Source organism: Pterocles gutturalis, unplaced genomic scaffold (assembly GCF_000699245.1).
Source record: "Pterocles gutturalis isolate BGI_N339 unplaced genomic scaffold, ASM69924v1 scaffold1758, whole genome shotgun sequence".
Classification (NCBI taxonomy): domain Eukaryota; kingdom Metazoa; phylum Chordata; class Aves; order Pterocliformes; family Pteroclidae; genus Pterocles; species Pterocles gutturalis.
Genome location: NW_010117664.1, coordinates 46,287 through 68,540, shown reverse-complemented (window position 1 = coordinate 68,540; position 22,254 = coordinate 46,287). Strand labels below are relative to the sequence as shown.

General features: G+C 37.9%; 1 protein-coding gene across 1 annotated transcript in view; it reads right to left on the bottom strand.

Annotated features, from left to right (window-relative positions):
- Positions 1 to 246: 246 nt before the first annotated feature.
- Positions 247 to 22,254, bottom strand: part of ABCA13 (ATP-binding cassette, sub-family A (ABC1), member 13) — a gene marked incomplete at its 3' end in the record, with an annotated part of 61,681 nt that continues 39,673 nt past the window's right edge. The window contains 11 exon segments of the mRNA XM_010075845.1: positions 247 to 656; positions 722 to 770; positions 1,299 to 1,436; positions 2,795 to 2,929; positions 6,863 to 6,932; positions 9,699 to 10,028; positions 11,303 to 11,417; positions 12,260 to 12,560; positions 14,651 to 14,827; positions 20,403 to 20,493; positions 21,528 to 21,641. Of these exon segments, the coding sequence (XP_010074147.1) occupies positions 247 to 656; positions 722 to 770; positions 1,299 to 1,436; positions 2,795 to 2,929; positions 6,863 to 6,932; positions 9,699 to 10,028; positions 11,303 to 11,417; positions 12,260 to 12,560; positions 14,651 to 14,827; positions 20,403 to 20,493; positions 21,528 to 21,641 (1,930 nt within the window).

Here is a 22,254-nt window from a genome sequence, read left to right as displayed (position 1 = left end):
GCCCTGAAGTCCCTTTTAATTGCTTTCGTCCTTCTCTCCACAACCTCAGCGCTTCCAACCTGCATGACCAATAGTGGGCAGTGATCAGAGGCTGTATCAGACCAGGGAGCTTCCTGGTGACATCTCTAACCCAGGCCCCAGGGAGGCAGCAGACTTCCCTGTGTAAAGGGTCTGGTCAACATATTGGGCCCTCTGTTCCCCTCCAGAGGGAATCACCTATGACAGTTACACTCCTTTTTTTCTTACCTGAGACAGTCACAATGCGTGGGGCCGACTGTCTCAGCTCAGGTGACCCCCTGGATGGACCTTCATCTTCCTCCTTATTTTCCTGGCCCTCCAGTTCCAGTGCCCCATATCTATTGCGTAAAGGCAATTGGGAGGGTGAGGAAGGTTGGGAGGGGATTCGCCTGCCCCCCGGGGCTGGGACCTGTTTCCATTCTCCCCCTTTTCTTAGGTCCCTTCCTTTATCCTGCTGGTAAGAGGGGAGGGGATCCTCTGCTTCTTGTGGAGCCTCTGTCTCCTGCCTTTGCCTCAGGGATGGTAGGGTGCAGCTCCACCCATCTATCTCCTGCTCACACTCCCTGATACTCCTCAATCTTGCCACTTCCTCCTGCAATTTGGCCACCTGTTCTAGGAGCTGGGCCACCTGGGCACACCTATTGCAGGATGGTTTGTCTCACATCCCTACCCCAGGAGAGTAATTTAGGCACCTCCCACATACCAAGGTCTGTACGGTTGCCTCTGCCGTCTGAAGCTTTTTAAACAAAAGGCTAAGAAACAGAGACAGAAAGAAGAGTCATTATAGAAAAGGGAAATAAGAAATAGAAAGGGAAGAAATGAAGGAAGTTAATTTTTCCACTGAAACAAGAAGCAAATAAAAACAGCAGAGGAGGGGGAAGAAAATCAAACTGCAGGGAAAGAAAAGTTAACAAAGCACAATATTTTTCAGACTCAGTAAGAGTATAAAAGGGTTCAAGGAATTCAGAAGATCCTAACAAAGCAAAGAGGCAATACACAGGGAGAGGATAAAACCAAGAGATACCTATTTTACATTTTTTAAAGAGTTTTCTTAAATATTTATGTACAATAGTTTTAATTGAATGGTTCAAGTATTACAGGTGACAGCACAATTAACAGTTAGTATATAATGTTCATAGTATACACTACATAATGGAGCAGAGAAAGGGACAAGATCTAAACACATAATCTGGAACCAAACAATGATAAAAGCAGATTGAACAAAATCAGCACACAGTTCAGAAAAGAGCCATTATTAAAATTCTTTTATGACTACAAACCTTTTTCTTGGAAGTTTTCATCGAAGAAAAACATATTAGAATTGAGATAATGTCTCTTGCTCCTCTCTGCACCACACAGGTTCTTCCAGTAGGAAACAGTAAAGGGAAAGTACCATCGGTTCTTTAATCCAAATTTTCCTAGATTATAATTATGATAGAAACTATTGCAATTTACAGTCATTTCATACTATTTTGTAGACTACTAATGTCCTATCATTAACTACAAAGAGCTGGTTAGACCATCTAATTAGCTCAAACTCTTATCTGCACTAAACAAAACTTAATAAAGTAGAAAAAAGTCATTTGGCCATAACACCAGGTCCTGCCATAAAATAATCAATCCTCAGTGATACCGTGCTTTACCCTATCTCCAAATCATCTTTAAAGTGTAAGAGAATAATGGACTTAATCATATGTAGTCACAGCCTAACATAAACTTGTAACCTAGTGGAAAGAAAAGGCACCAAATGGCCTGCCACGGCAAAGAGTCTTATTTTTTATCGGCAAAGAGTCTTATTTTTTATTATAACAATAATCCATTGCACCAGTCATTAAAGATTATTATTCTATTACTATCTGTACAACTCACACAAATCATCCAGCATAAGAAACATTTATTGTAGCATGCAAACAGAAAGGGCAAAAATATGCTCCTATACACAACTTTGGCATTGCCTGATCTTTCCAGTCTTCACTTATCAATCACACAACACTCTCTCCCTGTGTTTGGAGTTGCATTTCATTGACACTGAAGGGTAGGTATCAATTTAAGCTAAAGTTCATAAAATTCAATTGCATGTTCCACACACCCCTGTCTTTCAAAGCAAAATTAATTTTTTTATTTTTATATTTTGAAAACAAATACAGAGTAGCTGGAAGTTGACATACCAAATCAGAGGAAGGTAAATTTCAAACAGCTAATGAGGCATTGGACTAAGATTAAAAATGGATCAGTCAACTCAATAATATCCATAAATCTTGATTAATGAAAAAAAAATTCCCACTACTTTCTGAAAATATGCTTGGAAGTTAATTTTCTTATGCATTGGACTGTGGACTGACTGGGACCAAGATACAGTTACCAGGCAGTTCAAAGTCTTTGTGATCTGAAAACGTGATGTAGTTCATGGGTTTCATCTCAAGTACTCAGAAGATTCACAGCTTTCACAGGAAGTTTTGCTAGTAGACTGAGTTCTGTTGCTGTATAGTACCAACAAATTCCTAAGTCCTTCAAATATTAGTCATCCCTGTAAGCAAACAGATATTTCATGCTTGGCTACAAATTCTAGTCCATGTGTTATCACCACTCAATATTTATGTATGTAGGAAGACTTTCTTAATCCCTAAAGGCAATCAGGCAGCTTTGCACATTGAAACCTTAACTCAGAAAAGGTATGTTTTTGTTCTAGTTGCATACAATGAGGAAAGTCAATTCTACCCATTCCATTCAATAACTTCTTCAAGAACATGAAATAATAACAACTCAATGATCTTACCAGGAATAATATTGCTGAAATACCAGCCACCTATAGAATATAAAATGGAGTCAAAGAACATCATCCAGCACATCCATCCAAAGGTCATGTATCCTCCTTGTGCCATTGGCTGATTCACATTATCCCACTGTATTCCTGGTAATAATAGTAGTAATAACAATGATTTTTAAAATGTCAAAGCTAAATCAATATAGCATTAAAGATCACAAACACATCAACACCACACACTTCTGGGTAATTAAGCACTGACACAAAAAAACAACATGGTTAGTAACAGTAATCATAATGAATAGAAATTAATTGCTATGCCTCTACAAGCCTCTATTTAGAACAGCAGGTAACACTGCTGCTGGGAAAAGAAACTGGCCCTTAATTTACCAAAAGAAAACTATGATTCTCTGACAAAATGGGGAACTGACCTCTTCAATGCGTCATACTTTATGTCATTCTGCTGATATTAAAGACATGTATTACACGAAGTTTAAAGTAATTTCTGTAATGCTAAATCTGAAAACTTAGATCTGTGAATTCTAACTAAGAAGCAAGTATTTTTGTGCATTAACTGTATTCAGGGGTAAACTGGAAAAACAAACACACTGAATAATTGCTCCATAAAGTTATTACATTGCAGAAGACATGAAAGGAAGAAAGAAGATGCAAAACACTAGTACTATAGAAAGTTACTATATGGCTAAATGGAAAACAAAAGTAACCAGACTGTAGATTTATGAAAAGCACTGCACTTTTTTTTGAAACTGTTACTTTGTTTGCAGTGCAATGAGTCATGATATTGTTTGTACAATTCTTTATCTATGATTTTCAAGAAAAGCAGTTTTTCCACAAAGCACGTTTTGCCCTTTCTTCAGTAAAGGTGAGTCATTTGATGAAGTGCCTGGTGGGAAATTTAAGTAATATTTTCTGCAACTCTCTCTATCACTCTTACCAACTTGTATCATTATGATGCTTTTTTAATGCCTACTGGTTTGAAACATCAACTGTCATCAATACTGACCTTGTAGTCGTAAAAAAAAAAAAAAAAAAAGGATTACATTCCTTTATATATTTAGATGTCTAAGTGCATATCCTTTATAGACATTTATCAAGGGCCCAGACATTCACTTCTTACTTTTCTAGAACTTCAGCATTGATAAGGGCAGTGCTTAGCTTGGGGATAATAGGGATCACCATGTTAAAACTTGTAGCAACCTATTAGAACATTTAGGTAGTTCACAAACTTTTTTCTTCCAACATTTAAACATAATAGTGTATTCTCATGCATTTCTGCACCTGCGCAGTAGCTCAGTGGGGATTTCATCCACTCCTCCAAGCTTGCATAAGCAAGCTGCTGCACTGGCTGAGTACAAATACGGTCACACAGGAGAAACACACAATATACAACATAAAGGTATTTTTTTTTCTTACTTTGCAAGGTGTAATAGTTAAATATTCACCTTAGCATTATGTTGAGAGTGAATAACTTACACTGCTTGTGTTCTGTACAATATCGTTCTCATAAACCTCCATTATGTTATACACTAGTGGATGTGTGAACTCAGACACATCTACCAAGGTCAAAAGCAGTCCAACCCAATGAATAGGAAGTCAAGTAAAAATGCCAGGAGGCCTGCATGGATGAAAAAGGAGATCCTGGCCAAACTCAAACACAAAAAGGAAGCATACAGAGAGTTGAAGCAAGGACGGATAAACTTTGAGGAATACAGAAATATTGTTTGAGCACCTAGGGATGAAGTTGTGAAAGCTAAAGCCCAAATGGAATTGAATCCAGTCAGGCATGTCAAAAACACAAAGAAGAGCTTCTATAAGTACATAGGTGACAAAAGGAAGACTAGAGGAAATGTGGGCCTAACCAGACCTGGTTACACAGGATGTGAAAAAGGTTGAGGTACTGCATGCCACCTTTGCCTCAGTCTTTACAAGCAAGTCAGGTCTTCAGAAATCCCAGGTCTCAGAGACTAAGGGAAAAGTCTGGAGAAAGGATAATGAATCTTTGGTGAAAGAGGAGCAGGTCAGGGAATACTTATGGAAATTGCACATACATGTGCAGGTCCATGGACCCTGATGGGATGCACCCAAAAGCACTGAGGGACCTGGCAGATGTCATTGCAAGGCCACTCTCAATAGTCTTTGATCAATGATGGCAATTGGGCCAAGTGTCCAAAACCCAGAGAAGAGCAATTATCACCCCTATCTTCCAGAAGGAGGACCCAAGGAACTGCAGGTCAGTCAGCCTCATCTCGATTCCTGGGAAGGTGGCAGAGCAGGTAATCCTGGAAATCATTTCCAGACACATGATGGACAAGAATATCATCAGGAGTAGCCAGCATAGCTTCACCAACAGGAAGTCATGCTTGACCAACTTGATTAAAGTTCTATGATGAAAGGACTGTCCTGTTAGATGAGAGGAGACTAGTGGATCTTGTCTACCCGGACTTCAGTAAGGCTTCTGACACTGTGTCCCACAAGATCCCCCAAACAAAGCTAACAGAGTATGGGCTGGAGGAATAGACAGTGAGATGGATTGCAGACTGGCTGAATGGCCAAGCCCAGAGACTGGTGACCAGTGGCACGAAGTCTAGCTGAAAGCCAGTAACTAGTGGTGTGCCCTAGGGACCAATACTGAGTCTGATCCTGTTTAACACCTCCATTAATGATCTGGATAACGGGGCAGAGTGTACCTCAGCAAGTTTGCTGATGACACAAAACTGTGAGGAGTGGCTGATATGCCAGAGGGTCATGCTGCCACCTAGAGAGGCCTGAACAGGTGGTGAAAACAGGCTGACAAGAACCTCATGAAGTTTAAGTGCAAAGTTCTGCACCTGTTGAGGAACAATCCCATGTACCAATATATGCTGAGGGACACCCAGCTGGATATCAGCTTTGCAGAAAAGGACCTGGGGGTCCGAGCAGATACCAAGTTGAACATGAGCCAGCAATGTGCCCTTGCCACAAAGAAAGCTGATGATATCCTGGGCTGCCTTAGGCAAAACATTGCCAGCATGTCAAAGGAGGTGATCCTTCCTCAGCACTGGTGAGGCGACACCTGGCATGCTGCATCCAGTTCTGGGCTCCCCAGCACAAGAGAGGCATGGAGGTATTACAGAGAGTCCAGCAAAGGGCCACAGAGATAATTAAGGGACCAGAGCATCTCTCTCATCAGGAAAGACTGAGAGCCAAAACTCTTAGCCTGGAGAAAAGAAGGCTTGACAGGGATCTTATGAATATATAAATACCTGAAAGGAGGGTGCAAAGAAGACAGTGAGGCTCTCTTCAGTGGTGCCCAGTAACAGGACAAGAGGTAATGGGCACAGATTGAAGCACAGGAGGTTCCCTCTGAACATCAAGAAACACTTTTTCACTGTGAGAGTAACTGAAGACTGTGCACAGGTTGCCCCTAAAGGTTGTGGAGTCTGCAATCTTGGAGATATTCCAAAGCTGTCTGGACACAGTCCTAGGCAACTGGCTCTAGGTAGCCCTGTTTGAGCAATCGGGGTGGACTAGATGACCTCCAGAGGTCCCTTCCGACCTCAGCAACTTTGTGATCCTACAGAATTCACTCCTGATATCCTAACCAGAAAATAAGCATTAGAGCTGCTACTGACATCAATGAGGACTTCCAATAAACTGCTCTAAATGCCTTGACAAAGCTTCCTTCGCTGGACTGAGAGAAACAACACATTCAATGAGTCAAATAATATTCAGTGAAATGCTCATCCTTAGGTAGCTCTGCTGAATTTCACTAAATATAGTTTGCATCTCTAGAACAATTTCATTGGCTGAATACACTCATTCTATCATCTAATGGGATGTGAAGATTTTCCTCCAACTTGCATTGTACACAGAGCAATGTTAAGCCCACTTTAATTTCCTGCTGGAAAGCAGCACAAGCTTAACTTGATTTTCAAGAGTCAATTAAAAGGTTTTTCTCCTGTTATGATCTATCCTGTTAACTCCCAATTAGAGATTTTTTCAGAACAGAGTGAAAAATATTTCCAACTGTAGTTTTTGAAACAATAAGTATAAAGCTTTTCTTCTAACTGGAGAGCTTACCTATTTCTTGGCCCTCAAAGAATGTAATGAAAAATACTCCTTGCCCAAAGGCAGTTGTAGACAGAAGACACTAAAACACCAGAGGAGAAACAAAATGTCATCATCAAATAAAGCAGGTTCTTAAGAAGTTCCATGAAATAAAATAACTTGTGATATTAAAAGCAAGCATAAAATAGACTTTTGTTTCATGTAGGCTAATGGTCATTACTTCCTTTTATGTTTTAATACTCCCACGCATACTGCAGTACTATTTGTTCCACCTCAAAGAGTTTCACTGACCTAGTTATTAATATTGGAAAACATTAGCATTACTTAACTTTATAACAAGTTAGAGACCATCATAAATCTGCCACATACTGAAAACATATAATGTATAACACTGTAAAAGCATGCAAAGGAATACACTTTCTGTAGTAAGAGCAGTGGTCCTATACATTTTTGTAAGACCAGAACTCAAGAAGAGACACAGGTAGAAGGAACTCTCACACCGGATACTATGCACTGAGAAAGCATTTTTGTTCTAGCAAATAACATTTGATTTATACGAAGCAACATAGTCATGTTGCATCACAAAAGTACAAAATTAGCAAGTTAGTGATGTAGTATACAAAAGGAAGTGTGACTGATGATCAATGGAAAAACACTGATGAGCTTATGAACACTGATGGGGAGATCCAAAACATTACTAAAATTAATAAGCATTACTCAGTGATAAAGTTCTGCAGTTTGAAAATGAGCTGAAATAAAAGTTCATTTTATCTCCTGTTTTAAAGAAATGCAGTTAAATAAGGTTTCTGTAATTTTTGACACAAAAGAAACACATTCTGCCAGCTGTCTGAAGAAAGAAGTATGACATAGGCTGCTACTTAGGAAAACATCCAGACTCATTAGTGGTATGGATTACATTTTTGTACAGAAGTTCATGCTATTCCCATCAGCTGAGTCCTTGCCTCTTATATTGCTAGGGTTTCACCATCCCAATTGATGGCCTCTCCCCTCTCTTCAAAAATTATTGTTTTTTTCACATGGTGCTGCCCCTGATTTTCAGCAAATGCAGGATATCTGAAGAGTTATTTTGAAATAACTGATTTCAAAGTGTGCAACTTATCTGATGCACACTTTTTCCTCTCTGTGGCCCAAAGGAGGGAAAAAAAGCAACAGAAAAAAACACCCAAAAAATTCCACCCTGCCTATTTATGCTTGAATTATGTAGTCTGTGCTTACTTGTATGCAAAGAAACAATATATTTTATCTGACCTATTGACACTGAAAAAGTGTCAATTTTTTTAATAGTGTATGAATTATTCCACCAGATTAATTTGGTATGCAAGTTATTTTGAAAGAGTGAAACTATAATGTGTGAAATATGGTTTGCATTATATGATGGTGATATTTCATGTCCCAATCAGGCATATAATCATGCTATAGCATGTTAAGACAGTTCAAAGATGTAAAAAGGCCTATGGCATACATAAAACAGAAAAGGACATTGAAGAAGCAATGCCAAAGAACCATGTACCTCTGACTGTATAACTAGATAAGCTCTAGACAAATTTCTGATTAAATCCCCAATTGTACTCAACAGAGAATCAATCATTAATTTTCCTGCAAACAAATAATCATAGAATCATAGAAGGGTTTGGGTTGGAAGGGACTTTCAAGATCATCCAGTTCCAACCACTGGGGGACACCTCCCACTAGCCCAGGTTTCTCAAAGCCTCATCCAGCCTGGCCTTGAACACCTCCAGGGATGGGGCATCCACAACTTCTCTGGGCAACCCATGCCAGTGCCTCACCACCCTCACAGTAAAAAATTTCTTCCTAATGTTTAAACTAAATCTACCTTCTCTCAGCTGAAAACCCTTACCCTTCATCCTATCACTACACTCCCTGATAAAGAGTGCCTCCCCATATCTCCTGTAGGCCCCCTTGAAGTACTGGAAGGCCACTATAAGGTCTCCCCAGAGCCTTGTCTTCCCCAGGCTGAACAACTCCAACTCTCTCAGCCTGTCCTTGTACGGGAGGTGCTCCAGCCCTCTGACCATCCTCATGGCCCTCCTCTGGACCCGCTCTAATAGGTCCGTGTCTTTCCTGTGCTGAGGACTCCAGAGCTAAATGCAGTACTCCAGGTGGGGTCTCATAAGAGCAGAGTAGAGGGGGGAAATCACCTCCTTCAGCTTGCTGGTCACGCTTCTTTTGATGCAGCCCAGGATATGGTTGGCTTTCTGGGCTGCAAGAGCACATTGCTGGGTTGTTAAGCTTTTCATCAACCAGCACTCCCAAGTCCTTCTCCTCAAGGTTGCTCTCAATCCATTCTCCACCCAGCCTGTATTTGTGCTTAAGGTAGCCTCAACCCCCATGCAGGACCTTGTGCTTGGCCTTGTTGAACTTCATGAGGCTTGCACAGGCCCACCTCTGAAGCTTATCAAGGGCCCTTCTGGATGGCATCCCTTCCCTTCAACATGTTGACCACACCACACAGCTTGGTGTCTGACTTTCAGCAGTGGCATATCATCAGGTGTGCTTGAAAGTACACTAACATTACAAATATTTTGAGGCTAAAACATGAGAAGTCATGAGCATGAAGAAGGCAACTTCCTTATATTTTCTGTAGGTTTACAAAATTTCCCTGAAAATTTATTTTTTATTTCTTTCTACATTCAAAACATTTTCTCAATCGCATATGTATTGGTGTGACTTATTTCCAGTGAAACACAAAAGCAAACAGAAACCTTGTGAAAAAAAAAAAAGTAAATTAAAGTCTAAAATCGCAAAACTATGGAAATTCACAGCATTGTTGGAGGAGAAAAATTAGAAAATGAAAATAAATATTTACCATCATAATCTGGTTGGTGAAACTCAACTGGTTCTGTAAGACCAACAAAACTATGTAGGGTAAAAAACTGATCATATACACAAGGCTGGCACACAGAGCTGCTGTACTGGCACTTCTGAAAAATGCTCCCAAGAAATAGCTTAACATAATAACTGTAACTCCAAAATCCAGAAGAAAAAGGAAGATGAGGAAGCCATTGCTATAAGCAAAGATACCACTTGCTTTTAAAATGACGGACAGAGCACAGCTGCTTATTGTGAGCACAATTACATTCTCCACAAACCAAGCAAAGAAATGAATGGCTGGATGTACACCCATTGTCTTCATATACTGCAAGACAATACAGCAGAGAGTTAAAGTTAGGAAACAAATTTTCTTCTTCTCCTCTTTTTTTTTTTTTTTTTGGTAAGCGAAACATGTTGCCACCAAGACACGACCAGCTCCACGAAGGATGTCATCATCCCCTTAAATTACTAATTTCTTTTCTCTTTTCCTGTGCTACCCCTTCTGCTGATTTCTCCTGGACCAAACACTGTTCTGAGCAGGGCTGCCTCTGAACTTCTCACCTACTAACATGAGAAATCTAAATGCTCAGGCACAACTCTCTCTTTCATAGGGTTGCAGGACCAGATACCAGATTACTGGGTTCTCCAGTGAGGACTTTGTCTTTTTAAACTCTAAAAAGTGCTGAGGATATCTATAGCACTGTATAAACAAATGTTTCTTCCAGCTTGTTGCTGAACTAAATGTAGCACATGGGTATGTCTGTAAACCTTTATGTATTAGCACACAAATAATGATTTAGCCAGGTATGAGGTATAACTCCTGGTTTTGGGGGCTTTTTTTTAATGCTTTGGAAACAAGCTGATACTACTTCTGAAATGTTTTTCATAAGATGATCAAAATTAACTTTACTAAGTTGATTTAATATTTTAAAGCATTAAAAAAGACCTATCTTACACCCAAAAGTTTAGAGAAATCAGATAATTTCCCAAATTAAAAAAAAAAAAACAAAAAAAACAAAAAAAACAAACTTACTCCAGCAGCATAAAGACCAGTACAATTCTTAAAAAAAAGTATATTTATCCATACAGGAAATATATCATAAACCCCCCCCCGCCCCGTCCTTCCATAACAACTGCTAAGACTAGCTGTTGATATAAACAAATAATTGTCTCATTTTTGGGGGGGTCATCTTCTCTTATATTTCTGATAATTACACAGTACATGGCAAATTTTTTATTTAGTTTAGGAAGTTTTATCATTTTAGACTGCATACAGCAAAACATGATAAAGAATTCAAAATAAATAACGTTCTAACCACAAGGACTTTTTCCAAACAACAGTTTCCAGCTTCAGCTTCCATGGATCTTTTGCTTGTAGCTTTTTGTATCAGGGAAAATATTTGCATAGTAAGAGGACTGATGCTCAAACAATGTCAATCTGTGTTGGCAGCTAGAATGAGAATCTACTGCCCAGAGGAAACAAGTGAAAACAAATCCAGCTGGACTATGAGTACGTAAAAGTACCTCAAAGATTGAGTTTTATATTTCAGTGCACTTTAATAAATAGGTTTTATTTTCAGAGGCTAATCTGCCTCTTACCTCTTCAAGATGAATTTCTCTTTCATAAACCAGCTTGCGAACCATGCCAGCAACGGAAACCATCCATGTTAACATCATCATAAGTGGGAAAAAAAACCCTAAGTTGTTCAAGAAACTACGAAAGAACATACATGCAGAGTTGTTAGCCACCATAGGTAATATATTTTTTAGCAGAATGTTAATAGGTTAATACTGGGATTATTCTCAAAGTATGCACAAAATACGATCTGACATCAGCAATAAGACTTATTCTTGCTCTGCTTACAATTGCTTATTTTTCATGTAACAAGCTAAATACATGTATTGGTGCTGTAATATTATATCAGTATATGTCAACAGTACAACTGATGTAATCACTCTTCAGGGCTCCATTCAAAGTCAAGCTGAATTCAATGTCTATGACAAAGTAATATTTGGACAGTAAGGCATAACATGAGCCAGTTACATTTTCCTCCACTTTAACACATTAATTATCACTGACTAATTTTAAATTCTAATACTCAGTGGTAAAAATATTGTTAGTCTAATAGTCTAAATGCTTTAATGGTTTTACAAATAAAAATCCTACTCTTCTTCTTTTGCTTCATCAACTTCACACTGTATTTCAACACATACCAGAGACCAATTTACAGTTTGTGTACAGGACAATTAAGGATGGAAAGTGGGTTTCTTAGCATAATCTAAGTTAGTTGCACAATATGTTGACATAGTCTCTGTGCAGCAGACTATAGCTACAAACAGCTAGTAAGGAGTCATTTGCCAGACAGAAGACGCATATTATGTTGTGGTCACAGCTGTTAAACAATGTTTACTATGCTGTAATATTCTGGTATTGGACACCAGTCCTGTGCTGAGACATACATTCACCAGCTACAAAGACCTAGTAGCTTCCCAAGTTCTCTAGCACTAATCTAATGAGGATTATATATTGAGTTAAAAAGCTGAAAGTTTACTTACAGATCACTGGTATGACAAGGGTAGGGCATGGCTTGCACCTGGATGGCTGGCAGTGAGGTATCTGTCCCAGTCTGTGCTGAAATAATTGCCCTTTCAATCATGTCTTGAAGAGGAATAAAGATGTGGTTGTATTTAAACCCACCAGCTGGCAACTTCTGGGGATGGGATTTCCATGCTGGGTTTTTGGTCAAATCCGTTCTCATGCTATAGAGAACACTGGTTCTAATTGTATACGAAATGTGTCTTGGAAGGCGATTGCTAGAATCTTGTGTCTTGTTCTTTGGTGTATCAAAGATGATACCTGACACAGGAAGAAAAGGAGCTTTATACCCAAGCTTATATGATTTATGCTACTTGCATAGCTAACTCACAGCCAATAATCATACAATAGTAGGATACACTCACCTGTCAGGGCAGACCTCTGAAGTTTCTTGACTCCCCAGCACACGAACGGTAGGTTTCATAGAGACTTATATTTTTTAAATTCATAAATGTGAAATGTAAAAAATTATTCACATGATAAACGGGTTTGCAACAATCATTTTTATCTGAGAAAATTCCTTCTATGATTTCTTTTTCTGAATTGTGGTTTATTCTCTTTGTATCCAGATTTAACCCCTTTCTGGGGACAGATCTCAATTCCACAGTGAAAGCTGTGGCCATAAAATTTGCCCAAAGGATAACAATCCCTGGAAGTGGATGACAAAGTAAACAGTGCCAACCCACTAAAATTTACTCTGATTTTTAATTTCTGAGTCAATTACAAAATCTGTTTTAGCACAGCAGAATTTGCATGTTTGTTTTCTCTAGCTCTGTATTAAAAAAAAAAAAAATAAAGAAAAAAGCAGATGAAAGCTTAATCTGTAGCTGGAAAGATGAGGTCAAATACAGCAAATTGGTTGTATTTTCTTTCTGGATGACCTAGACTTTTTAGGACTTCTTGATGAATGTGAAATGTTGACCTTTTTCCCTTAGGAAAGGGGAGAGATATCTTACCTACTGCCTGGATCTCTGAAGGACAATATTATATAGAATACTTTACTCTGCTGTAAAGCTTATTTTTTCAACTGGCCAATCTCATTTTCCCATTTATACAAACATTTAATTTCCTAAGACATTTTATGATGATACGAAGTCTTTGAAGACTACAGACAAAGAAAGGAAGGAAAATTCCACTTTAGTTTAATATCTTACTATGGCAAGCAATGCATGTCTATATCTGAGCATGTAATATTAATGTGTTGGACACATCAGGTCCCTTAAAATGTCATCTTTCCTCTTTAAACATGTGAACAGATTATAAAGCCACAGTACTAAAAAAACTCCTAAGAAATATCTTGGCTTGTGTTAGCATATGACCCTTCCCTGTGTAAGTGGAAGCAAAATGCATCTAGAACTTGACAATTCAATTTTCTGCAGGCCAAGATCTATCCGAATGTTTCTTCCCTTGAAGGGGCAAACAATTTCACTCCCTATGAAGAACTACTGAGAAATTTTCCTTATCTCATGGTATGGACTGTTGGTTTTATACTGATGGAGGGTCATAATTTCCACATTCTGCAAATGGGGGTACTGTGCAGGTTACAGAACTAACACAGGCTTCCAGATGGAGCAGTTTCATTCTCTAGAACTGCTTTGACACATCTTCTGTTGCATGCTTACAGGAGTCCAGGTAGACAATAAAAACAAAAGCAACAGGTGAAGAAAAATGTGTCACAATTTATATACACTTAAATGGGGCTGTCTTTTGGGAAGGCTAAGAAAAACATTCTTGTCTTTGAAACTCTTTTGTACAATTAATTGATTCTCAGCAATAAGGACATAATCCAGGAAAAGGATGGAGAGTGCAATCCCAGGGAAGTACAGAAATATATCCATTGCTTAAGAATTTATATACTCTGAATCAACAATTTAATTTCTCTGAGGTGTTGGTTTAGGAATAAAACTTTTTTAAAAATCCTCCTTTCTTTCCTCCTTTTTGCAAAGCCAAGGATATAAAAATTAAAATTTGGAAGGATGTAAACTAGATCATCTTGTCATAATAGTACTCAAGTTTCCTCAGTACTCCACATTTTTTCAGCTCTTTTTATTCTACTTTAAACATTTATGACTATTCTTTTATGTATTTTATTGGAAATAACAGACTCCAAGGATTCATTCAGCAGTTCCACAATTAAAACAACAATATAATTAGTCTTTAAAGCACATATTACAGCATTCAAGTGTCAGGGAATACCTCTAAGGTAAATGTGCTTTCTTTTGCCTGTATTATATATGTTTTAATACATGCTTTGAAACTGTGTAAGCTTAACCTACCTTATCAATAAACACAGACAACAACTACAAAGTCTGATGTTTTCTATCACTGTGGATTTTAAATAAGATACTTACTAGCCAAAAAATTATTTTGCTGCATGAGTTCATGAGCCTTCTCCTCCAATTTCTCAACAGAATCAAAAGGCTGGAAACGGTCCAGTAACACACAGGAAGAGATATTTACTACAAGCTCTGACAACAGGTCAATCTGTTTACTTGCTGAGCTGTTAAACATCTTGTTCATCATAATTTCTAAGAGGAAACAAATTGGACTTCCTTAGTTTTTATGAACAGAGAAGAAAGGTATGTTCTCATTTGCACATCCTATAACAGTAAATACCCCTTGTATTTTAACAAAAAAGGAAGAAGTTTTAAAAATATAAGAATTGATAGTGTGAACTTGTGGAACTATAGTTCGTGCTTGGGTGGCTTTTACACATCCTCAGCTATGTTTTCCTTCAATTTCAGAGCAACAAAAATGTAACAAAAAATGTAAAAAACCGTAACAAATTCTACCAAAGTTCTGGAAAGAGACCATGTCCTTGAAGGTGTAGGGCTTTTAACATTTCCTTATCCTTCCATAGCTGCATAAAAGCAAGTTACTGTACTTCGAACATCACAACAGAGATCCATCGATTTAATCTAGTATTGTATCTGCCAGTTCTTCTCTACCTTAACACTGCAAATATTTCAAGCACCTTGTTATACAGAGCATAAGCATTTTGACTCAAGCCCTACATTTAAAAAGCATCTGAAAAAAGCCTACAAGCCCTCCATTTTGATTTTCATCTTATCTATGAATCCAGGATGAATGTATACCTCAGCCAAAGGCTGGTTTCTAAACACACTGAACCTTTGGAAGAATTCAGATCTTCATGCATTGATACAGAATGTAGAGATAGTCCTTATGTTTGGGAGAATAACCAGAAGGATAGCATGATCTCGAAACAACCCTAACTCATCTGGATTTATTGGAAACATGAATTTCTCAGGCAATAAACAATGTTATAAAACTTATAATGCAAGTTTTAATCTTAAATTTTTCAAGACTAACCTGAAGATATAGGCTTTAAAAAGGATAGATGACGACCTCATTTGATAACAGTGGTGACAGACAAACCCTGGACCACAGATTTTTTTCAGCGTCAGCATAGGAAATATTACAACAGGGATACAGATAAGTGGAAAAAAGTACAGAGTAGTCTGAAGAGGAGATATGATTACCAGTGAGAATGAGTAAAGATCACAAAGAGAAAAAGTAGAGGAACTGATAGTCTAGAACTCAGAAGAATTGCTCAGGCAAGCAATGACAGGGTGAATTAACGGGTTGAGAGAAAACAGTGCTAAACATAGATGCTATATGTCTTATTTACTGCTATCCTTGAAGAGTACAACAAATAAAATATCTATGCTGCTACTTGCTTCAGAGCATTAGAGAGAACAGAATATTCCTAACACTAAGCCCAAATAGTAGGGTTATACTGTCATATGTATTTTTTAATATACAAATATTTTTTATATATGTGTGTAAGTATATAGAGCCCTATATGTATATACACACACACACACAAAACAAAAAGCAGCAGAGATCTCTTCACTAGCCAATCTCTGAAAGACCATAATTTGAAATCAATAATTAACTAAAAAAACTTCACATGAATTAAGCTACTGAATATTTTAGCATAAGAAATATCAACTGCCTTGCTGTATGCTTGGAGTATGGCATACTTATGTGTTTCTGGAAGCAAAATATTGTCTTTCACAATGTGCAGGAGCTTCTGTACTCTAGCGTAGAAATAACACATATACATGAACAGATACAATCCACAGGAAAGTTTTAGAATTAAGTCCTGCAGAATTACGTATCTCATATTTGTCCCATTTATAAATGCAGCAATTATTAATAAAAAATTTGGCAAATCTGTTTTCACTGTCTTCACATTTTTTTACATAGCAACTCAGCCCCCATCTTCCACTTATCTTGTTTAGCCTATCATTAAGTAACTGGGAGGAAATATAACTGTTTTAAGTAGATCTGCTAGGTAGAAGTGCTATTTAAGCAAAAGGTTGCAAGAATAAATTGTAATAAACTAGCAATGAATGAATCTAGGTCAGAAATTAGGAGAAAGTTTCTATTTATCAGGTGATTTTGGTGGTGGCACAGTTTTCAGTGATTATGATAGAGCTATTTGTTTCCAGCTTTCTATACACACATAAAACTTTTTTATTACAAAGAGGGCAGCAGAGGGAAGCTGCCTGGTTTTTTTACCCTCGCTGTTACATCCCAAACTACATGTAGACCTCTGTAAGGGAGATTCCTTGGTAGTGAAAATACACATCTGGGAGAAATCACAGAAGGAGAAGAGGGACACTCAGTGAGCAAGAACCTAAAGAAGAGCCTGAAGCACAACTGCCTCCCAGTGCCTCTTGATAGGCTTGTAAGGACTGCGCCCAGCAAGGAGCTCGCAAGATCTATCAGGACAGGGTTTATATAAAATCAGTTACACGCAGGAAATTATTGCAAATTACTGGGACAGAAAGCAAGCACAGAGGAACACAGTTGCCTTGCCCACACAAAGCTAGTTTAGAAAGTAAAGAAGAGTTTAAAAAGAAAACCACAAACTTTTCTGCCCTCTGTTAAATATTTCCATTGTTCCAGGTGAGTAAAACTGACACAGTAACCCTATCAAACAGTTTTAGAAGTTGATAACTTTGCAAGGTCTTATAGCATACTAATCTTATAGAGAGGTTGAAAGAGTTCTACATCAATTCACTCTGTGTCCACAACACTTTCCAGCAGGAGTAGCAGGGTGAATAACAAATCACTAAGACTTTTAACCATTTTTATAGCACCATAGAGAAGTAAAAAAAGATACAAACACAAGCACCTTGGATTTGAGCATAATTAGAAGTCAGCTTCAAGTGAGTATAGAAGCAATAAACCAAGGGAATATTTGCTTTAGTTAGAAGACATAATACATAATCACACAGATAGGTGATTTTAGAAAACTTGAGCTTTGGATGGAAATAGACAGATTGTGAGTGGTAAAAGCAATAACATATATGGATATATTTAAGACTTTAAATGGATCCAAACAACATAATTACAGGACTAAAAAGCTGCTGCAGTACAAGAGTAATGAAATTAAAAACAAAACAAAACAAACAAAAAAAAAAGAACACAGGTTTACAGTAACAGCCACATATTATTATAGACTAAAAAAAAAAATTAACAAAAAAGCATATACAAAACCAACATAACAATAAGAGGGCATAGTCGTTTTTCAAAAAGAAAATTGACAAAGCCAATCTGTAAAAAGAAGTATAAACAAAGTGTAAATGCAGAGTAGCACTCTGGTGCTTTGGACAGATCAGCAAAGGCATAAATAATGTTGTGAGCTATAGCCCATATTGATGTTCACTTCTTATATAATGTTAATTTTATCACTGTATTCCTTTAAAATAAAGAAATTCTAGTTTCATAAGCCATTCTATTTAATTTTTTTCCTGTATTCACCATCCAAGACTATTAACCATTTATCACATATTGTCAAATGTTCTTAGCTCTGTTAAAAAAGCTATAGCTTGAGAAACACATGCACAGATTTCTGTGGTGATGTTGTCTGCAACAGTGAAGATGGACCTGATAACTCCAGAGATCTTCGTATCCACGTAATGAAATATTGTATGCCCATAACCTATCATCTAGTTCCCAATGTTAGGTCCAAACAAACAAAATCCATCTATTACTCAACTAGTATACTGAGATAGCTACATTTCGAGCAAGCCTTGAAGGTTAAGAGACTTGCTATTTCCTCCCTCCTGTCTTTCTGATTGTGTGATTCTGTTGGGGTTTTTTAAGTTGCATTGTGATCCAGCTTCACCATCAGGGGTGAGCTGTGCCTGACCCAGACTAGGCAACAGTTCAGTGGTTAAGAAAATCTTCCTGAAACATAGCGGATTCAAGTTTGAGTCCCTCACTTGAGGAGGACGCTGAGCCCAAATTCTTCCTTTCTTGATTGAATTCTGGACATCATCTGCCACTTTTCTTAGTGAAAGTGTGCACAGCTAGTCCTAGCCCTCAAACACAGCCTTCAAATCGAGGACAGTTTCAATTAAATCTCCCATCCTGTGTGCAAAAGAAAAGCCAAGAACCAGAAGAAAAGCTCACACCAACCATGACAGCACCAGCTGAGGGCAGTGGTACAATTTAAGACTGAGAACACACTTCATCATTTCCAAGCTCTCAGGAGCTTTGATAGATTTTGTCCATCTCCTGCTTAGAGGCAGGTACTGAAATCCAGTAAAATATGCACCTCAGGTACATTTATTTCTTAAATTGACTGTAAAGCAGACTTAATAACCTATATTGCTGTAAAGTCCATTTTTTTCCAGCAATGAGGGCCACACAGCCCCTTTATGGGTGCATCTGAGAGCTCATCACTGCCCTCCTCCAACAAATGACTGGAAGAGACTGTGTCTGGCTCATAATTGTCCTTACACTCACCGATAACAAACTAGATAAATCTGTCATCTCCAGCACTATCCTTCTCCAGGAAGCATCCATCTCCCTTTGTACATGATGTCACACTATTTGTTATTGCATTTTATCCCACTTTTCTGTCTTTCTGGTCTTCAAAATCATGAAATCATGAACTTTTCTTGAATGACATTAGACTGATTTGGTATGGACAGTTCTTTGTGGCACACGTCAGCAACCATTTTAATTATTATACACCTACCCTACTGACAGTGGGATATATTAATTTTTTTTCAGTTATCAAATACTTATAAACTCTTTAAGTAACTTAAATTTCCAGCATAATCCTTTATCTTTGTCTCCTTAAATCCCTGTTTACAGAAAATTAGTCATAATAATCCCCATCTCCTCTATTATAAATTCCTCCCCTTGGGATATCTATCTGGCCCTGGAGGGCATACTCTATAATCCTGGAAGTCTGGCTGCCAGGGCTCAGTACCACTGCAGAAAGGGGGCAGCTAAGGATGTCTGGGACCCAGGGGGACACTGCTGGGGCAGCCCCATGCAGATGCCTGAGCTAGGGCCACTGCTTTCCCATCAGAGCTGCACAGAGCTGTGGCTGAGCCTGACCCAGGCTGCAGCTCCCACCACATGACAGCCTGGCTGCAGAGCTGGCCATGGACCTGCTGATCTGGGTCCAGACCCCTACCCACAGGGTGACATCCTGCCCTGGCCTCAACGTCACCCCCTTGGCCCTGCCTGGCCATATCAGGGCTGGGTCTGACACTGGGTACTTCCTACTGACCTGAGTCCAACCTTGCTGCTCCCTGATTATAACCATATCTCAGGCTTTTCTGAGGCTCAAGGAGACCACACACAACTAATTATCAATAAAAAGAAAAAAAAATGCAGACAGGTTTTGATTAAACACACTGTATCCAATCTCATTTTCTATTTATTTCAATTTAAAGTATATAAATTTCCTTCAAAACCTACTACAAAAATTTACTACTACTACCTAATGGAACTGTGGCTACTGGGATTACTTCTCCCGTCTCTTTTTTTAAGTATAGCTCCTATGTTTATAACTCTCCCCTGACAATTTGTCGCTTCTCGTTTGTTACCAGATTTTTCAAGTCTTTCAACATTTTGAAATGCAAATTGTTCAGTCACTCAGAAGAAAAAAGAAAATTAGAAATATTTGAGATTAATTCAACAAGAGAATTTAAAGTCTGGTACTTTAGTGTCATTTAAGTAGGTAAAACATTCAATTTCAGATGAAAATAGTTCTAAGTTCAAGTTCAAGACTAAGAAGGGTAATCAGTACATGCACTTTTACATACATACCATATACTTGCATTTTTTTGAAGAGTTTCTCCATGTCAATATCCAAATTACTTTCTATAAAGTGTTTTATGAAATTGCTTTTCAGTGCTTCCTAAAATGAAAAGTGTTAGATGTTACATCAGGTTTATCTTCTCTAAAGAAATATAAAATATACATATGCATTCATGTTCAATTCCAAGATTTCCTGCATAACACTGGAGAAGTCAATTAGCCTCTCCATGTCTTCATTCTTCCCCTCTTAACGGGTTACCTCCACACATTTCAAATAAACAGCAGAACACATACTCCCCATTGCTGTACACCACTGTCCTCCTTTACTGAAAATATTTTAACTGGGATTCTATTCTAACGTCCTTGCAAAGTCTGCTGGGACAGCAAACCATCTTCTTTTACTGCAAGACTTATGGGCCATTATATTATTAGCACTGGCAGTAGTAAAACAAATATCTTTAAAAACCTGGCATTTTGGAATTCCTTTTACATTATTTTAACATCTTTACCTCATTTGTCATGGGGGAAAAAAATTATTAGCTCTATAAGAGCATCTTGGGACCTGCAAGTCCAATGCACCATCATTTCTTAACTGAACTTAAAAGTAACAGTTCAATTGATAGGTATGGGCCATGACAGGATTCTGATTATTTTCCCAAAATGTAACAGCCATGCATGTTTTCACAAGTCAAACATGGCAAAACTAAATTTAATTGGGGAAAAAAAAAAAGACACAAATATGTAGAATAGTATAAATCCCAGTAAAGACAACGCTTTTTTTTTTTTTCTAATAATTCCCACATCAGTTTTTTTTGTCAGTGGCACACCTTGGTGGAAAGAGAAAGTGACAAACAAGCATGTTTCAGAAAACACTTTATTTCCTACAAACTTACACTTGTTTTAAACAAGTTTATAGAGGTGTACCTACTTATTTCCCCATTGCCTGGTAACACTGACATAGTGATGTAACATCACTTTGAAGTATTTTCACCTCAGAAGTTTCTCAGCATCACATTTGTAGGCTCATAACCTAAAACTAATCGGCCTCTTTTTCAGCTCTTTTTAAATGTGAAGCCAGGTAGACAGGGAATCTTACATATATAGAAATTTTGTGCCCTCCCACAGTTCACCAACCTGCAGTTGTGAAACGGTGAGGATATTTCCACTGGTTTTAAAAATCTCAGACATCCTAAGCCATGTCTCAGAATAAGTCTTCAAGTTTTCCACAAAACCAAAAGTGAAATTAGCCTGGGAAAAAGAATACATGAAAACAAATGAAGTAAAAACTACATAGCAAATCTTAAGAAACAGGAAAAACTGGTATGCTTCAGATCTTATGCAACTCCTTCTCATTTTACTTTGACAGTCAGCAGTAAGGATATCCATGTTTTCTTTTTTCCACTTAAGAAATGAAAAGCATTTGTTGCAGTCTCTGAATACCAAGCAAAACAAAGAAGTGTCTTCCTGCAGCATGCATGTTTCCTACCAGAAGTACTATAAAGACCTCTTTATGTCTTTTTCATATATAGTGTCATAGAGGTGCTTCAGAAAGACACACACACACAAAAAAAAAGACATATTTAAAATAAAACCTTTGCAGACCTTATCAGTCTCTTATCAGTCTTTTATTCAAACTACTTTTACTGAATACATAATAAAAGTGAAAGTTGGAAGCATGGTCTGGACAATAAATTCAACCAACCAATCAATTAATTTCAAAATACACTGGCAGAGATAGGCTTGAGTATAGCAAAACATTCTCTGTCCCAGTCAAACATAAGCTACCATATTTCTCTCTCAGCCACTAGCAAACAACCATAAATTTTTTCCCAGCATGTTTTAAACAGATCTCAGGTGTACT